The sequence below is a fragment of the Callorhinus ursinus genome, unplaced genomic scaffold (genome assembly GCF_003265705.2).
Source record: "Callorhinus ursinus isolate GAN/ISIS: 27379988/994484 unplaced genomic scaffold, GSC_fseal_2.0 scaffold12, whole genome shotgun sequence".
Taxonomy (NCBI): Eukaryota; Metazoa; Chordata; class Mammalia; order Carnivora; family Otariidae; genus Callorhinus; species Callorhinus ursinus.
This window is the reverse complement of record NW_027397074.1, coordinates 37,940,289-37,959,264: the sequence shown is the minus strand read 5'-3', so window position 1 is coordinate 37,959,264 and position 18,976 is coordinate 37,940,289. Positions and strand designations below refer to the sequence as shown.

The 18,976-nt window shown below is 34.0% G+C and overlaps 1 protein-coding gene across 2 annotated transcripts in view; it reads right to left on the bottom strand.

Moving 5' to 3' along the window:
* Positions 1 to 302: 302 nt before the first annotated feature.
* SP4 (Sp4 transcription factor) overlaps positions 303 to 18,976 on the bottom strand; it is an 86,668-nt gene continuing 67,994 nt past the window's right edge. For both annotated transcript variants that reach the window (XM_073898941.1, XM_025872996.2), the window contains one exon: positions 303 to 3,724. In XM_073898941.1, coding sequence (XP_073755042.1) covers positions 3,422 to 3,724 — 303 coding nt within the window. In that variant the 3' untranslated portion in view covers positions 303 to 3,421. The remainder of the gene's footprint in view (positions 3,725 to 18,976) is intronic.

Sequence of the window (18,976 nt, the reverse complement as noted above, 5' to 3'; positions counted from 1 at the left end):
ACAATGTCCTAACATTTACTGCTTAAAAATATTTAAGTAAAAAATGTCCCTAAATCAAATTTTAATTTCCATAAATGTCTAGAGCAATGGCTACAAATTAACATGAAATCTGCATTGGTGTTCTTTGGCAGTATGTTCAGAGAAATGGTGACCAGATCTTAATATCAGGCATTACGAAGAGTTGCCAATACGTTTTCTAGTGAGAAGCATTTTACTTCCTAGTGTTCATCGTGATAAGAAGGTTGATACTTCAAATAATTTATTGCTGCTTTATAGTATACATAATTAAATGAAGAAACATGTTAAACTCAAGGGAATTTTTAATAGTTACTTGCAATTGTTATTGCAGGCAACAACTTGTACATGATTTTATTTCCAAATCCACAAAAAACAAATTTTATACAAATCAGCACTGTAAAAATGTCAATTACAGCCCCAGAGGCTTTGCTGGCAGAATAATTGTCTAAATTCTAGGATATGGGAAACAGGTTTTTTCTGGATTCATTTTTTTCATTTTCAATTTTTTTACAAAAAAAATTTACAAGTGAAATGTTACTACAAAACTTTTTATAAGGAATTTTTGTAAAACATTTACATTTTACCATCAACTATCTGTTTTAAAATCATTATGTAGATTTAATACCCTATGCTGCACATCAATTTATGTGGGATGACAACTTAGTGACATGCATAAAAAAACACCACAAGGCATTAAAATGAAGACTTAAATACAAATATTGTTGCAATAAAACAGTTATAAAATTGAAAAATAGGACCTAAACATCATGCTTATCTAAGTTTGACAAATTAACTTTTTCTCCTAGATTACACACTTTTATTACTGCTCTCATGAGAGTGTGATAAATAATGACTTAACATCAAGTTCTAATGTAATCAGCAACACATACACAAACCTAACCAAAGAAAGTATACTGTAAGAAAAAACTATTCTAACACTGGAGTTCTACCATGATAAATACGTATCTTTGCACTGATAATTACAATAAAGAAAAGTTTTATAACGGTGGCAAAGGGAATGAACAGTGAAATGCCATTAAATATGACTCTACTGCACATCTGTGCCCTATTACTTATAACAGCTATATCCCACTGAGTCAAATAAAGGACATTGAAATTTACGATTCTTATAAGACAGAAAAGTGGATTCAGAATGGTATGCAGAACAGACTGTCAAAATATTTCTAATTTCAGTGGTGAAATGTGCACCTGCTAACACAAATTAATATATTTTATATGCTATAAAGCTATCCAGATTCAGTTTGTTAAATTTATAATAGGCCTCATTGTTGATTAAAAAATAACTTCCATTTCTGATGAGCATACACAGGTATGTATTAAAACTGGTTCATGGAATAATGGTGCAGAGAGCTCATACTTGGTATTAACAACAACAAAAAGTGTCACTTTGAGGAAACATGATTCAAACATTAGGAAAGTTTCTTTGCATAAAAAAATTTATAGCACTGATTGTGTAGCATAATGATAGATAAAATATATATTTGATGTTTCAGCTCCTATATAATAAAATTAAAATTAACACTACCAAATGCTCCTCTGTACCAAACAAAACAACAAACTGATTCTGATGTTTTAAAGCCAGATACATCAGTTGTTAAGAGTACATTAAATAAAATATACAAAACAATTTACAAAATCCAACTAAAATTTAAAGACTTTGTTACAAGTCTACAAAAGCTTTAAGAAACTTGAAATTTATAACCACAGTGTAAAAATTTTTTTTCCTTTAATCTCAAAGCTTTTTTATACAAACTGAAAGCACAAAAGACCTTCAGTTTTATATAACGCTACAAAGGGCTGGCCTAAAGTGTACATAGTGTAAACAGTGATCATTACAGTATTTCTCCTTCATCAAAAATACAAGAAACATTATAATTTTGGAAGAGAATTCGCATGAGTAGTACTTTTCCTGAAATAATAGAGAATGCACAAGAAAACACGTACCTTTATTCAAACGGTTCCCAAACTAATAATGTTAATAAACCAGGCAGTTAAAAATTTTAGTTTTCCAATGGTCAATTCCAGTTCCATTAATGTTTCCATGTAAATACATTTTTAAAGTAAGAGATATCTTACTAATACATAAGCTGTTGGTATAATCCAAATTTTTTTCATGAGACTTTTGGCCATCTTTCCTATAAGACCCTTGCATAAACAATAAAATACAATTTTTTCCTTTAGTCACTTATTTGAACATTATTCTGATTTTTTAAAAATAACTTGCTTCGTAATATCACATTGTTATATATTTGTTAGGCTGTCTTTTTAGGGAAAATTCAGTTATCGGCATAACATAAAGACATTTCTATGTTATAAATTCGTAACCAGCCTTCTAACAGAGTTCTAGAAATAAATGAGATTGGCTAAATTTTAGTAGAGAGGAAAACAGAATTTGAAATGTAGTTAAAAGATAATTTTCTGCTGGCCTTAAAAAAAGGTGTGATAATTCCTTCTTTGGCTACCAAGTCAAAGCATAAAGAATTCTGCACATTGTCAACATAAATCATATTTACAGAATATGAAACTACAGAATGATTTATACTCTATGCAAATATTTCCAATATAAACATTTAAAATGAATTTTGTGGTTCAACCTAGGGTTAGGAATATAATCAATCCTAACTTCAAAACCTTACATGTTAAGTTGCCTCATTTTATTTTTCTGAAGCTATTATGAGTTTTGTTTTAACCACCCTCCCCACCCCAGTATTTTTCTAAGGTTTCAATCTAAAATTTAACCTAAAGTTTAGCTCTAAGTTCCTCTTGTGTCTCCAAATGGAGAAAGTAATTGGACTTCACTGATTGTCTGCATACACACTACTATAATGTAGTGGTCATAAAGATCTGAGCTGCATCTCAGATTACTTTTTTGGAACTTACTCTAATTCAAATGTTGAAGAATTTCTAACATTTAGAAAAGACGGCCAAAACTATTTTCAGTTGATTTTCCAAAAACAAGCTAAGGAAATAAAGTATTATCCCTATCATTAGTTAACTGTTTTCTGTGCTATACGGAAAAAAAAAAAACCCTACATAAAAATATTACTGACTGAATTTGTAACAAAGTACTTCCAAAGAAAACAAGTCCAATTAAGGTCCAGCCTGCAAACACTGAGGTCTGTCTTTTTAAACATGTTAACACATGATGTTAAGAGAGGGGGAAGATTCAGTTTAAGGATTATGTGATCTATTTCCAAATAACTACAACTTATAGTATGGAGGAAATACTTTTCTGTTTCTAGTACATCAGTTTGCTTTTTGTATTTTTAAAAATTCAACATTTTATGTGTTGACCCAAAATCTTGGAATACTTAAAAGAAGCCAAGAATGAAAACATGATTTCCTACTCTGTAATCCACTTGACCAGCCCATTTCCAGATTTTCAAAGGTGTGTAAACTTAAGTGCAGCACTAGAGGTCTCTGTTATAAATAACTTTTCAGAATTCTTCCATGTTGGTTGAAACATTGGGAGTTGCTGGGTTTGAATCTTGAGAAATGGCTGCAACTGTGACAATTCTTGGGGAGCCAAGCACCTCTGTAACAGATGAGTCCAGTTCTCCCGAGGTAACAATGGCAAGAGCTGTCCCACCACCTTTCTTATTCTGGTGCGTTTTGACATGTTTGGAGAGATGATCACTCCGCATAAACCTTTTGGAACATTCTGGGCATTCAAATCTCTTTTCACCTAAACAAAAAAAATAGTAATGAAATCATACACATTTTATTTAAATGAAATTATAATTTTAAATAATTTCTCTTCAGATCATACTTTGCTTTTGTTTAACTTTTGACTAGTTGCAAAATACCTTCTTTCTGTTTTTATTTGAAAATGCCATCAAACAAGGGGTGCCTGGGTGGCACAGTCAGTTAAGTGTCCACTCTTGGCTCCGGCTCAGGTCATGATATCAGGGTTTCTCTCTCCCTCTCCCCACTGTGCTCCCTGCTCTCTCTCTCAAATAAATAAATCTTAAAAAATTAATAAATAAAATGCTATCAAACAAGCAGTGCAGTATAGAAGAGCATGTGATGGGGAATAAATGACCTGTGTTAAAATCCTGATTCTACTAAGGCCTGGAAGTAAAAGCTGGAGCAAGTTAAGTACCACTCAGTTTCCCCATCTACGAAACAAGAGGATTTCTCTTTTTTTAAAGATTTTATTTATTTATTTGAGAGAGACAGCGAGAGAAGGAACACAATCAGGGAGATTGGGAGAGGGAGAAGCAGGCCTCCCGCTGAGCTGGGAGCCCGATGTGGGCCTTGATCCCAGGACCCTGGAATCATGACCTGAGCCAAAGGCAGACGCTTAACGACTGAGCCACCCAGGTGCCCAAAACAAGAGGATTTCTAACAGATGATCCCAAAAATCTCTTACAGGTGTAACAATATATAATGTTCGAGGCTTATGTCCACTCTTCCTTAAAAACTACTGTCTCCAGGGAACCTGGGTGGCTCAGTTGGTTAAGCAACTGCTTTTGGCTCAAGTCATGATCCCAGAGTCCTGGGATCGAGTCCCACATCGGGCTTCCTGCTCAGCGGGGAGTCTGCTTCTCCCTCTGACCCTACCCCCTCTTGTGCTCTCTCAAATAAACTAAAATCTTAAAACAAAACAAAAAACAAGCTATTGCCTCCATTTTAAGTATAATACCTAGAGGCATAAACTATCTTAGAACTACTTAAAATCAGTTAACAATTTAATACTGTACCAAGTTTCTTCACAAGGGAAAAACGAGTCTGGCAAATACTCCATTTCAGATTTAATAGAGTTTTGAGGTGTCACAGAATAAGGCAGTTAGGCTCTTGTATACAAATTGATCCTTACATACGCTCTCCTTAAGATGTAAGATAATTCCACTGGAACTAACTACTTCGCTATTTTGGAATAAAAACTAAATTTTAACTAAAAAGAAAAAATGCATTTCACTTCTGTATATAACGGGTGGAGTGCACAAAAATTTGGTTAAGTGGTATATCATCATGTTCACAACAGATCAACTATTAGCTTTACTCCTTCCCTCTAAAACTTGTTACTTAAGGGAAAGAAATGTTTTCAATCTGATACTAGAATTTGAATCCTAAGAAAATTGAGTTTGGCTGACTTCTTTACTTAGCCCTACTTTTGACTTATCAGTAGAAAATCTAGAGGCTCAACTTTGTCCATATCAGATAATCCCCTCTTCTTTGTGTTTGCTTTTATTTTTAAAAAATTACACTGACAGTATTTCATTAAATTTTTCTCTTTCAGTCTTGAAAAATTAAATGAAAGGATAAATATATGGTTTAAGCAAAATTCTCAAAAACATTTGCATTTTCTGAATGCTGATACTTAGACAAGGGCAAAAAACGATTAAATGCGGGTGTTAAGGTTAAGATAATCTTGAATTCCCCAACCTTTCAAGTCTCCCATTTTATTACAAAAGAAAAATTCACAACTTACAAATTTTAAAGTTAAAAGAAATCTTAAAGATCTTATTTCACATTTTTCATTTTATAAGTTGAGGCTCAGAAATTAATTAATCTTGGGAATCATACAACTTATTAATATCACAGTGGGATTCAAGGCACTGTACTTCTGGTTTGTGCTTTTTGTTCTAATCATCAAAGTGCAATTATAGACCTCCTTTCTTTATAGCAACAATGGCCAAGGATAATCAGAAAAAAATCAGGTGGTGATGGCTCCAAGACACAACATCATTTAGTAAGCACTGAATCAACTGGATGATTAACCTGCACATAGCTGTTTAGTAAGTCTTCGTTAGCTGTGATGCTCATGAACTCAATCATTTTGAACAAATATTTGTGCAACATCTACAATGTACCAGGCACCAGTGATACAAAAATGAACAAGTGAGAGTCTGACACTTTAAGAAGATTCTATTATCTTGAGATAGTCATTTGCAACCATGTGGAGCTATCAACACCAATTAAGAAATTTAAGTCCCAGCCAATCTAGTGGCAAACTGGGATATCATGGTGACAGGGTATGTATGTGGACCTTTTAGTCTGTCTATTCCTAACTGATGTGGGTGTGAATTAATTTTAAGCAATAAAAGTTGGCTAGAATCTCAAATTAAGTAAATTACATTGCACAATTAAACTAACATTATGGAAATGACATTTCAGTTTGCTACCCTTTTCCACAAAGAAGTGCGTTTTCTGTAGTATCAATTTCTAAATTTCTTACTATTAGCAAACATTATTATCCTTTATCTCAAGGTTAGAGTTCTTATACTAATAGACTACAGTATCTTCCTTATATTTATAATTATCTTATTTTATAATTATTCTCAGGTTAATACTTCTGTAATTAGTATAACTAATTATTGAAACTTGATACTAGTTACTTATGATAAGCAGGAATGGCCATGCCTTAATCCTTGGAATTTGTGAATATGTTTTATTACAGGGCAAAGGGATATAATGAAGATTACAGATGTTAATACAGAGAGATTATTCTGATTTATCTGAGTGGGCCCAACCTAATCACATGAGCTCTTAAAAGCTGAGTTTTCTTCAGCTGGAGTCAGAGTTGCAGCAGGAAAAATCAGAGAGATTAGAACTGAAAGGGACTTGACCTGCTATTGCTGGGAGGGTGCCACATGGAGAATATGACAAAGAATATGGACAGCTTCCAGGAGCAAACAACAGCCCCCAGGTGAAAGCCAGCAAGGAAACAGGGAACTGCGTCCTACAACAGCAAAAACAATTTGGTTGAAAGTGTCGATGAGTTTGGAAGCAGATTCTCCCCTAGAGCCTTTGACAAGGAGTAGCCCAGCTGACACCTTGATTTTGACTTTGTGAGATGCTAGGTGGAGGACCCAGGCCAAGCCTACTCAGATTTCTGACTTGAAGAAATTGTGATATAATAAATGTTCTTTTAAGCTGTTAAATTTGAGATAGTTTGTTGTTATGGCAGCGACAGAAAACTAAGAGATATATATGCTATAATCTTGAAAAAAGTAAGGCCTAATAAGGAAATAAATGATAAATGATCTATCACATGATCCAAAATCTGTGAAGTATTTTCATTACAAGTATCCAAAGCATGTCAAGGACAAATCCCATATTTTACTTCTGTAAGAAAATATCAAGAACATAACCCAAACAATTTTGGTTTAATAAACTTGAGTATAGAAAAAAAGAACTGCTTGGGGTGCCTGAGTGGCACAGAGTCAGTTAAGCGTCTGGACTCTTGATTTGAGCTCAAGTCGTGATCTCAGGGTTGTGGGACTGAGCCCCAAGCTGGGCTCTGTGCTCAGCGCGGAGTCTACTTGAGATTCTCTCCCTCTCCCTCTGTCCCTCCCATTCATGTTTTCTCTCCCTCTCTCTAAAATAAATAAATAAATGAATGAATGAATAAATAAATCTTTAAAAAAAGAAAAAAGAATTGTTACTTTGACCTAGGTTATCAAGAGAATGCCATGTTGTATTACATGACTGTAAAATATAGTCTTTAAGGGGACGTAAATAGAAGACTCATATTTAGAAACTACTTTAGATTACTCCCTAGCATAATATTAAGAGTAATTTCTCTCAGAAAAGCTGCTGAGATTGTCAATGGAATCACGGATTTGAATAAATGCAACAAATCAGATTTTTTTAAGCTTTATTTGAAGTACCATCAAGAGCCAACTATCTTGCTGTCACAGTTCTGCCTGTATTCTGGTTTTCAACATGTTGCCCTCAAATCAAGCTAATACAATGTATAAAACATACCTTATGAATTATTTGTCATAACATATTTATAAATTAAAATTAATTTTTATTATATTTATAAATTAAAATTTACAAATTAAAATTAATTCCAGGAGCAAACTAAATGACTGTATTAGTTTCCCTGGATTTTTTTTTTAAGAAAGTAACACAAATTGGGTGGCTTCTAACAATATATATTTATTCTCTCACAGTTCTATATGCTAGATGTCCAAAATGAAGATGTCAGTAGGACAATGCTCCCACCAGACTCTAGAGAAGAATCCTTCCATGCCTCATCCTAGCTCTGGTGACTTCTGGGCAATCCTTGGCATTCAGTGGCTTGCAGCTGCATCCCTCCAATCTCTGCCTCTGTCTTCACATAGCCTTTCCCTATGTCTCTGTGTCTTCTTCCCTTCTTACAAAGATTATCAGTCATTGGATTTAGGGTCCACAGGTCCTGAATTTTAGGCACTAGGCATGGTAAGACCTCATCTTTAATTTTATCTGCAAAAAACCTATTTCCAAATAAAGTCATATTCATCAGGGATTAGGACTTTGAACATCTCTAAGAGACACAATTCAACTCACTACACAGGGACACTTTTAAATGTCTGGCATTTGTTACAGCTAAGTAAAAAACATACCCCTTGGCTCATGAATAACTTTCACCAAATATCCATGTATAGCATATACAGTTGACCTTGGAACACCAAGGGGTTAGAAGCACTGACCCCCTATACCTGCAGCACAGGTGAAAATTTGTGTGTAACTTTTCACTGCCCCAAAACTTAACTACTAATAGCCTATTGTTGACTGGAAGCCTTACCAATAGCACAATTAACACATATTATATACTGTATTCTAACAATAAAGTAAATCAGAGAAAAGAAAACATAACTAAGAAAATCATAAGGAAGAGAAAATGCATTTGCAGTTTATTTAAAAAAAAAAACACAAATCTACGTATTAGTGGACCTGCACAGTTCAAACCTGTGCTGTTCAAGGGTCAACTATATACAATTTTTAAGTAACAATAACCACTTTTATAACCCACATTAAAGAAGTAATTTTTTTATTTGTTCTAAGAAGCCTAGTTACTCAAACTGTGAGGCTTGTTGGATTCCTCAAGCCCACCCCTCCAACACCTTCAACTTATTAGTCTCTCCTGGACACTCTTCTTTTACTTACCCAGCCTAGATCTAAATGAATCTTTTCATGAGTACCCTCAATTCTATTTTTACCTGTGGATAAAAGTAAATTAAAAGGGGGAGCAATGGTAATTTCCAAGAAGTTCCATGGCTTATATTCTTGATGTAGAAGAACTGGGAGTAAAGGAAGGTTGAGTGGGAAGGGCAATGGAAATAAGACTTAAATATTTTTAAGTAATCTCCACCCAACACAAAGCTCAAACTTACAACCCCAAGATCAAGAGTCACATACTCCACCAACTGAGCTAGCTAGGTCCCCCAACAAAATTTAGATAATTATTAAAATAATGAGGAATCTGACCAAAAAAATAATGTAATGCTATTCTGACTGATGGGCTGAGATTTGAGTCTATGACTTTATAGGGACATCAATTTGCAAAATGAGTAATTTTTCATTTACTTCTTAAGCAATTATCTATTTGAATATAGAAATCATTTGATCAATTTTATCACAAATGCTTTTTAAAAGTAATCTTATCCACTCTAATAGTTTTAACTATGATCTATAAAATGGATAATGGCATCAAGATTCAGATTCCTAAATCAAACTTAATTTCACATCTCTTATATGTGCCATACACATCATTCAATGTGTCACAAAATTCATCACTGTTTATTAAAGGAAAATGGCTGAATCTTGATTAGTACAGCAAATTTTATGGTATTTTAACTTCCCTAATTCCATTTTAAATTCCCCAGAAGCTTAGCAGCTACCAGAGGGAGAACAGAGCTGGAACTCTTTCAAAACCTCATTTCCAAGGAAATGATAATGGGATCTGTCTGTGGTTCTTCAGAAGACCTCACTTAAAAGACTATTGTATTGACCCTGACTTGGAGACAGCCCAATGTGAAAAGTCTTTTTCCAGGGATGGAAAAGAACGCGTGTTTGTCTAAAACAACTGTAGGTAACTGTTTTAACTTCATGGATGCCCAGGGCAATGGATAATACTTGGGACAAACAATAAAAAGACTTAACAAAAAGCTTAAAAGGAAAAACTGGGAGTTAAAAATATCCCATAGTGGCTTTGAAAAGTTCTGGCACACTCCCTGGAATCTAGATGACCACATACATGCTTTAAAGCTGTGAGCATGCTCAGGAAAGACCTGAGAAGGCCCAAACTCTCATGTGTGCTTAACTGTTGAGGGTCTGCATAGGCAGGAAGTGAAAGCTAAGGCAGAGTTGTCAATTGAGGGCTGAGGGCATTCCAACATACACACAAAACCTCTCAGCAAGGGGGAGAGATTTACTGATCCAAGATATTTAAGAATATCTGCAGAATATTTACAAATATTTGCAGAAAGGATAGCCAAATACTTCTCAAATTGATGAAAAACATTAATGTATACATCCAAGAAGCTCAATAAACCCCAAGTAGGTTAAATGCAATGAGATTAACACTGAGATATATCATAAACTGCTTAAAGTCAAAAAACAAAGAGAATCTACAAAACAGCAAGAAAAGTGATGCATCACTTACAAGGGATTGTCAAATAATAATAGCTGATTTTTTACTGGAGTTCATAGAGGCCAGAAGCAGTGGGATGATACCAGATGAAAGGAAAATCTTGTCAACCAAGAATTCTATATACAGCAAAACTATCTTTCAAAAATGAGCATGGGGGGGGTACCTCAGTTGTTCAGTCAGTTGGGTGTTTGACTCTTGATTTTGGCTCAGATAGTGATCTCAGAGTCACGGGATCAAGCCCTACATTGGGCTTCTCACTCAGCAGGGAATCTGCTAGAGATTCTCTCTCTCCTTCTGCCCCTACCCCAGCGTGCTCCTTCTCTCTCTCTCATATAAATAAATCTTTAAAAGAGATGAGGAGAAATTGAGACATTTCCAGATTAATAAAAACTGAAAGAATTTATTGCTAGCAGATTTGCACCTAGACTATTTTAAGATGTGAACTGTAATCCCCAAAGCAGGCAACCACTAAGAAAATAAAATATTATATTAGTATTATAGAGAAATAACAAGGGGATTAAAATAACACACAAGGAATATTTAACACCAAATGCTAATAACATAGGAATACAGGAACAAAAAAGAAGACACGTAGAAAACAAATACCAAAATGGCATTAACTCCTCATCAGTAATTGCATTAAATGTGAATGTATTAAATGTTCCAATTAAAAGGAAGAGGTTGCCAGAAAGAATTACAGAAAAATATGATCCAACTATACACTATCCTAAAAGAGGTTCACTTTAAACTCAGACATGAATAGGCTAAAAGTAAAAGTTAGAAAAAAGATATACCATGCAAAAGAGAGCTGAAATAGTTATATTAATAACAGACCAATATGATAAAAATAGTTACTACAAAGACACTTTACAATGATAAAAGACTCAATCCATCAAGAAGATATAGCAATTATAAATATATGTGCACCTAACAACAGAGCCCCAAAACAACCATGAGAAACAAAACTGAGAGAACTGAAGGAAGGTAGACAATTCTACAATATACTTATCCTTCTGTAGTCTCCATTTCAACTGGTAGCAGTTATCACTGGTACCTATTATCTCTTTTCTCACATTTAATAATCACCAAGTCCTGTCAATTTTATTACACAATCATTTCTTGACCTGGTCCCACATACTCTTAAAACTTTAAAAAAGAAAAAGAAAACCTTTTGTTCTAGTTAGGATCGTCAACAATAGCTATTGTCTTCACTAAATGGTCTCAAAATTATTCCCTATAAATCTATTCTTCCTATATATACCAAGTGGTCTAAAATAAAAAGATGACCAATCTGATTAACTGCTGAAAACTTTCAGTGGGTCCCCATTTCCTAAGGCTGTGAAAAAAACAAAGTTAAATAGTTTATAACATACAATGGTAACTAACCTCTGCCTATTTTTTTTTTTAACCTATTGTCACAAATATTATGGTTCCAAACACTGAACTGCTTGCAGGTCCTGACATATGATACTTTTGTTTTTCGTAGGAATTGGATTCTAGCTCAGGATTAAAATCTTGACTCTGCTCTACCTACCAGCCATGTAACTTTGGGCAACTTCTCTCGCCAATTCTCAGTTTCTTCATTTCTATTTTTTATTTTTTTAAAAGATTTTATTTATTTATTTGACAGAGAGAGACACAGCGAGAGAGGGAACACAAGCAGGGGGAGTGGGAGAGGGAGAAGCAGGCGTCCCGCCGAGCAGGGAGCTTGATGTGGGGCTCGATCCCAGGACCCTGGGACCATGACCTGAGCCAAAGGTAGACACTTAACGACTGAGCCACCCCGGCGCCCCAGTTTCTACATTTTTAAGTAGGAATAACAGAGATACCTATTTTGTGTTACTGTTCAAAGGATTAAATGAGAAAATGAATGAAAAAGAGCATTTAGAAAAATTCCCACACAATGAAAGGACTCAGAAATGTTAGCTGTGACTGTTATTGCCTGTCTTAATTTGTTTACTCTATGAATCCAATGGCTCATTCTTACTCATCACTAATCACTCAACTTAGTTCAAGAAACTAAGTTTGGGCCTTAGTAAAGAAATCAATCAACCTCCTAAGACTTCAGTTTAGTCCTTATTTATAAAATGATAGGGTTGCACAAAATCGTTTTTAGGTATTCCTCTGGCTCTAAATACTATTATTCCTGGAAGAGTTAAGAGAAGTACTGTATGTTACTGAGGCATATATATGAGGCTGAAAAGAAAATGGTTTTGGATTCTCAAAAAAGAAGAAAAATCTCTCTCCCTTTTTACATTAGAATTTCTCAAAAATGAGTTTGTCTCCCACTTTAAAACCTTATGTTTTCATTTATACAAAGTAAAATTATTCTTTTTGGGACACAGCTCTATGAGTTTCGACAAATATATGAAATCATTTAGTCATCACCAAAATAAAAATATGGAAGTTATGGCTTTCAAAAATTCCTTCACGATGCCTCTAGTTGAATTCTTTTCTCCCTTATGCCCTAGAAAACAATAATCTGTTCTCTGTCTCTATGGTTTTTATTTTTCCATATATTGTCATACATAAATAGAATCATACAATAGGTAGATTTTGATGCTGGGATCATTCACTTAACAACGCATCTGAATTTCATCACTGTGGTTGTTTATATTAATAATTCATTCTTCTATGTTGGAGAGCAATACTCTGTTGTATATATCTATATGTTGGTACACCAACTGGCCCTGTACACAAAGGGTAAGGAGAAAACAAAAGAGGCAGACCATTCCACATTGGTAGGTGGCAATTTTATAAGAAAGGAAACTTGGGGCGCCTGGTTGGCTCAGTTGGTTAAGCGACTGCCTTCGGCTCAGGTCATGATCCTGGAGTTCCAGGATCGAGTCCCGCATTGGGCTCCCTGCTCAGCAGGGAGTCTGCTTCTCCCTCTGACTCTCCCCCTTCATGTACTCTCTCTCTCTCAAATAAATAAATAAAATCCTTAAAAAAAAAAAAAAAGGAAAACTTATGAGGCTTGTTTTGGATGGCCACCAGATGAATATATCTCTACATCTACCTGCCAAATCTTAAAAGTTTACAAAGCGGTCTTAACGGGGTTCAGTCATATATACTGTCCAGATGGTTTCAACATCTTTCTCTCTCAAGGTTACATCCTTCTAACAGCTCCCATTATGGGAACAGTGGGCAGAAAGTATATTCTAAGGACAGGGGACGGGGTGAGAAGCCTCTGATTACCCAGGTCCAACCTGCAGGTCAACCAGCAATCAAGTCTGTTGGATTACCTCCTCCAGCAAAATACCACAGTTCTTTAGCCATTCAACCAGCTGAAGAATATTTGGTTGTTTCCAATTTGGGGTGATTATAAATAAAATCTGCTATATATATTCATTGCTTTTTGTGTGAACATTGTTTTTATTTCTTTGGGGTGAATACTCAAGAGTGGATTGCTAGATCATAGCCTAAGTATATGTTTAAACTTTTATAAGAAAATTCCAAAAACGCTGTGCCATTTTACATTCCCACCAGCTTGGCATTCTTGCCGGTTCTTCTAATTGTCAGGATTTTGGTGTCCTTGTTTTTAATTTTAGCCATTTTAATAGATGTGTACTGGTTTTTCACTGCAGTTTTAATTTGCATTCCTCAAATAAAGGTGATATAAAATATCTTTACTGTGCTTGTCAGATGTACATCCTCTTCAGTGAAATGTCCAAATCCTTCGCCAATTTTTAAAAAATTGGGTTGTTTACAAATTGTTGAGTTTTGAGAATTCTTTATAGATTCTGGATGAAAGTACATTGTCAGGTATGTTTTTCAAATGTTTTCTGTCTCTGTCTTATGTTTTCATTTTCTTAACAGAATCTTTAACAGAGCAAAAGTTTATAGTTTTTATCTAGTCCAATGTATCAGTTCTTTTATGGATTGCGCTTTTGGTGCTGTATTAAAAACTCTAGCATACCCAAGGTCACAAAGATTTTTATATTTTATTAAAAAAATTTATACTTTCAGGTTTTAGTCTGAGTAATTTTGAGTCAGTTTTTGTAAAAGATATGAGGTATGTAGCTCAAAGTTCTTTTCCTGCATGTGGCTTTCCAATTCTTCCAAATCATTTATTGAAAATAATTTCTCCATACAATTATTTTTGCATGATATGTGTGTGGGTTAATTTCTGAATTCTCTATTTGGTCTTATCTATGTGTCCTTTTTTTCACCAGAACCTCATACTCATAGCATTGAAATACTGTAGCTTTATAGGAAATCTTAAAATCATTTAGTGTCAATCGGCTGACTTTTTGTATTTCTTTCAAAACTGTTTTGACACTCTAATTGCTTTGCCTTTCATATAAATTTTAGATCAGCTTACTATTATCTACAAAATACTGCTGTAATTTTGAGAAGAACTGCACTAGATTTGTATATATATCTGGGAGAACTGACATCAAAACAATATTGGGCCATGGAATCCACTAACATCATCTTCAATTCTCTCATCAATATTTAGTTTTCAGTATACATATCTTGCATATATTTTGTTAGAGTTACAGCAAAGTGTTTTACTCTTTTCACCTTATTAAAAATGACAGTATTTATTAAGCTACTTGTATCCAGTTGTTCATTGCTAGTATGCAGTAAGACAATTCATTGTGTATATTAACCTTGTAATCTTGAAATATTACCAAACACTTATTAGTACAAACAGCTTTCTTGTAGATACCAGGGTGTTTCTAAATAGACAACCAGGTTGTCTGCAAATAAAGACACTTATTTCTTTCTTTAGAATCTGTGTTGTGCCTTTTTTTTTGCTTTATTGCACTAGGTAGGACTTCCATACCAGTGCGAAGAGAGTGATAAAAATCAGTCATCTTGAGGCACCTGGAAGGCTCAGCTGGTTATGTGTCCAACTCTTGATCTCAACTCAGGTCTTGATCTCAGGGCTGTGACATCAAGCCATGTATTGGGCTCCATGCCAACTTAAAAAAAAAAATCAGACATCTTTGCCTTGTTCCTGACCCTATGGATAAGTATTAGGTCCTTCATCAGTAAGTATGATGCTAACTATAGTATTTTAACAAATGCCCTTTACTTGGTTAAGGATATAACCTTCAATTCTTAGTTATGTGAGAACTTTTATCAAACTGAATGCAGATTTTCCCAAATACTTTTTGTATATATATTTAAGTAATCATGTGATTTTTTTACTTCTCTTGTTCATATGATAAATTACATCAACCGATTGATTTTGGAATGTTCAGACTTCCATTCCTGGAATAAACACAACTGAGTCATGATAAATTATTCTTTTAATGTATTACTGGACTTGGTTTGCTATTTTGTTGGGGATTTTGAAATTTGTATTTATGAGGATACTGATCTGTTAAGTTTTTTTCTTTTTCCCTAGTAATGTCTTTATCTGGCTTTGGTATCATAGTAATGAAGGCCTCATAAAATAGTTAACAAGTGTTCCTTCATTTATTCTCTAAAAAAGATTGTGCAGAATTGGTATCATTTATTACATAATAAAGAACTTTCCAATAAACGATCTGAGCCTAGAGTTTTCTTTGTTGAAAGTTTTTTGCTAAAATTCAATTTCTTTAATAGATACAGTACTATTCATATTATCTATTTCTTCTTGAGCAAGTATTGGTCAATTGTGTCTTTTAAGGAGCTGGTCCATTTCACCTAAGCTCTTTAATTCAGAGTGTAGAGTTATTCATAGCATTCCTTTATTATTATATTGTCTATAGGGGCTCTAGTGATATGCCCCCCCCTTCCATTCCTGGCATTGACTGATAAATTTTCTTGGCCAGTCTAGCTAAAGACTTATTAATTCTATCTTTTCAAAGAAAAACAGATTTTGGTTTGACTGATTTTCTCTATTAGATCATTTGTCTATTTTCAATTTCATTTATTTTTCCTATTTATTGCTTCCTAACTTCCTGTTTTGGGTTTAATTCGTTTGTTTTCTAGTATTTAAGATAGAAACTTATTCTACTTAAGAATTACTGAGGGATGCCTGGGTGCCTCAGTTGGTTAAGTGTCTGCCTTTGGCTTAGGTCATAACCCTGGGGTCCTGGGACTGAGTCCTGCATCGTGCCCCTTGCTCAGTGGGGAACCTGCTTCTCCCTCTCCTGCTGCTCCCCCTGCTTGTGTGCTCTCTCTCTCTCCCTGGCAAATAAAAAAAATCTTAAAAAAATAATTACTGACTAAAACCTTTGTTACTAATAAAAGCACTTACTGCCATAAATTCCCTCCAAGCACTGTTATACCTATATCCCACAAATTTTGATATGTATTTTCATTCAGTTGAAAATATATTTTCTAATCTCCCTTAAGGTATCTTCTTGACCCAGGGGGTTAATCAGAAGTGCGGTGATTAATTTCCAAAATATGGAATTCTCAGTTATTTTTGTTACTGACTTCTAGTTTAATTCTATTAATATCTGAGAATATACTTTGTTAAGGTGTAACTTATGGCACAGAACAAAAGTTTGAGAATGTTCCATGTATTTATGAAAAAAAGTATTCTGTTGCAATTGGCTTGAGTACTCCATGAATGTCAGTTAGGGTAAACTGATAATGTTCTAAACCCTTTCTACTTTTCTGTCTACTTGTATCAATCACTAAGAAAAGAGTGTCAACTCTACAAGAGTAACTGTGGATGGCTTTATTTTACCTTTTAGTTCTGTCAGTTCTTGCTTTTTATATTTTAGAGCTCTGTTGTTAGGTGCCTATTACAATCAAAATTGTTATCCCTTCATGTAAAATGAGCCATTCCATCATTATAGAATGTCTTGTCATATCTAGTACTTTTCATTGTTTTATCAAGTCTATTTTGCCTGTTATGTTAATATAGCAACTTTGGTTTTCTTTTGATTAGTCTTTATATGGCATGTATGTTTTTCCTATCCTTTTTAATTTATCCATATAATATTTAAAGTGGGCTTTTTGTACACAATATATAATCTGGTGTTTTTTTAATGCAATTCAACAATATATATCTTCTAATGTTAGGTTTAGACCATTAACATTATATATAATTACTGATTTGTTTAGATTTAAGTCTATTATTTTGTTGTCTGTTCTCCATTTGTCCTCTGTTTTTTTCATTTTTGTTTTTCCCTTCTCTCCTTTCTTTTGGATTATGTGAATATTGTTTAGCATACTATTTTAATTTATTCCCCTTTCCCCCCTGAATCTCTGTATTTTTGGTAATTGATAAAGGGATTACAATATACATAGCTAACTTTTCACAATACATATACACTGTGTTCTATATTTTCACCTGAAAACAACCATACGGGTTTCTTTACCCTCCCCACTTTATTTTATATTTTATATTCACATACATTGAAAATCCACCACTACTAAAATTTTTTACTTTAAAAAACATATTTTTTTAAAACTTAAGCAGAGGATTAACAGCCTGCTATATTTACCCAGGTATTCACCATTTATTTTGTTCTTCCGTATTAAATTCCCAATTTCCCGCTGGTATCATTTCCCTTCAGCCTAAAAAACTTCTTTAGCCTTTCTTTTGTGGCGCAGATCTGATGACAAGAAATTCTTAAGTTTCTCTTCATCTGAAAATCCCTTTGTTTTGCCTTTCTTATTGAGGACACTTTCACTGGATATAAAATGCTGAGCTGGCAATTCTTTTCCTTTTCTGTCCTTCATAGTTTCTGAAGAGAAATGATTCATCATTCAAATTTGTATTCCTCTATACATAATGTGTCATTATCTTTAGGCTCCTTTCCAAATTTTTTCTTTACCTTTAATTTTTAGCAGACTGATTTTCATGTATCTGGGCATGACTTCCTGTCAATTCCTGTTTGGGATTCAATAACCTTAAGTCCATAATTTATACCTAATATAGGAAGTCTCAGCCATTATTTCGTCAAATATTTTTCTACACCGATCTTTTCCTTTCTTCTGGACTCAAATGACACTAATTTTGTAAGTTCCACAGTTCCCTGAGACCCAGTTAATGTTTTCCTCCTGATCTTTTTCTTCTTTGGTCTTCAGACTGTATAATTTCTAGTGATCTGTCTTCAACTTCAGTGACGCTTCTATTATCTCTGTTTGCTCCTGAGCACACATAAGGAATTTTTAACTTTGCAATAATGCATTTTTTTTTCAGTTCCAAGATTACCATTTAGTTCATTTTTAGAGTCTCAATTTTGCTTCTGAAAATTTCTGCCTTTCTTTTTATTTCAAACATGTTTACCTTTACTCCATGGCTGATGGTTATAATAGCTGCTTTATAGTCACTGGCTGGTAATTCCAACATGGGGATCATCTTGACACAGTCAGATTTACTTGGATTCATAGTCTGTTGAATAATTTTGGGTTGTATCCTAGATATTTTGGATATTATATTGTGGTGACTCTGGGTCCTGTTAAAGAATCCTCTGCAAAATGTTAAGTTTTTGTTTTAGCAGGTAATTGATCCATTCAGTTTCATACTAGTTCTATCTTGCCTTCTTTGGGCATGAGTTCCAATATTAATTCATTTTCAAGGACTTTGTTATGTTTACGTCTGCTCAGCATATGCTGGCAATCAGGTGATGGTTTATAAGATAGTTGAATTCTTGAAGCCTTTGCTATGGTTCT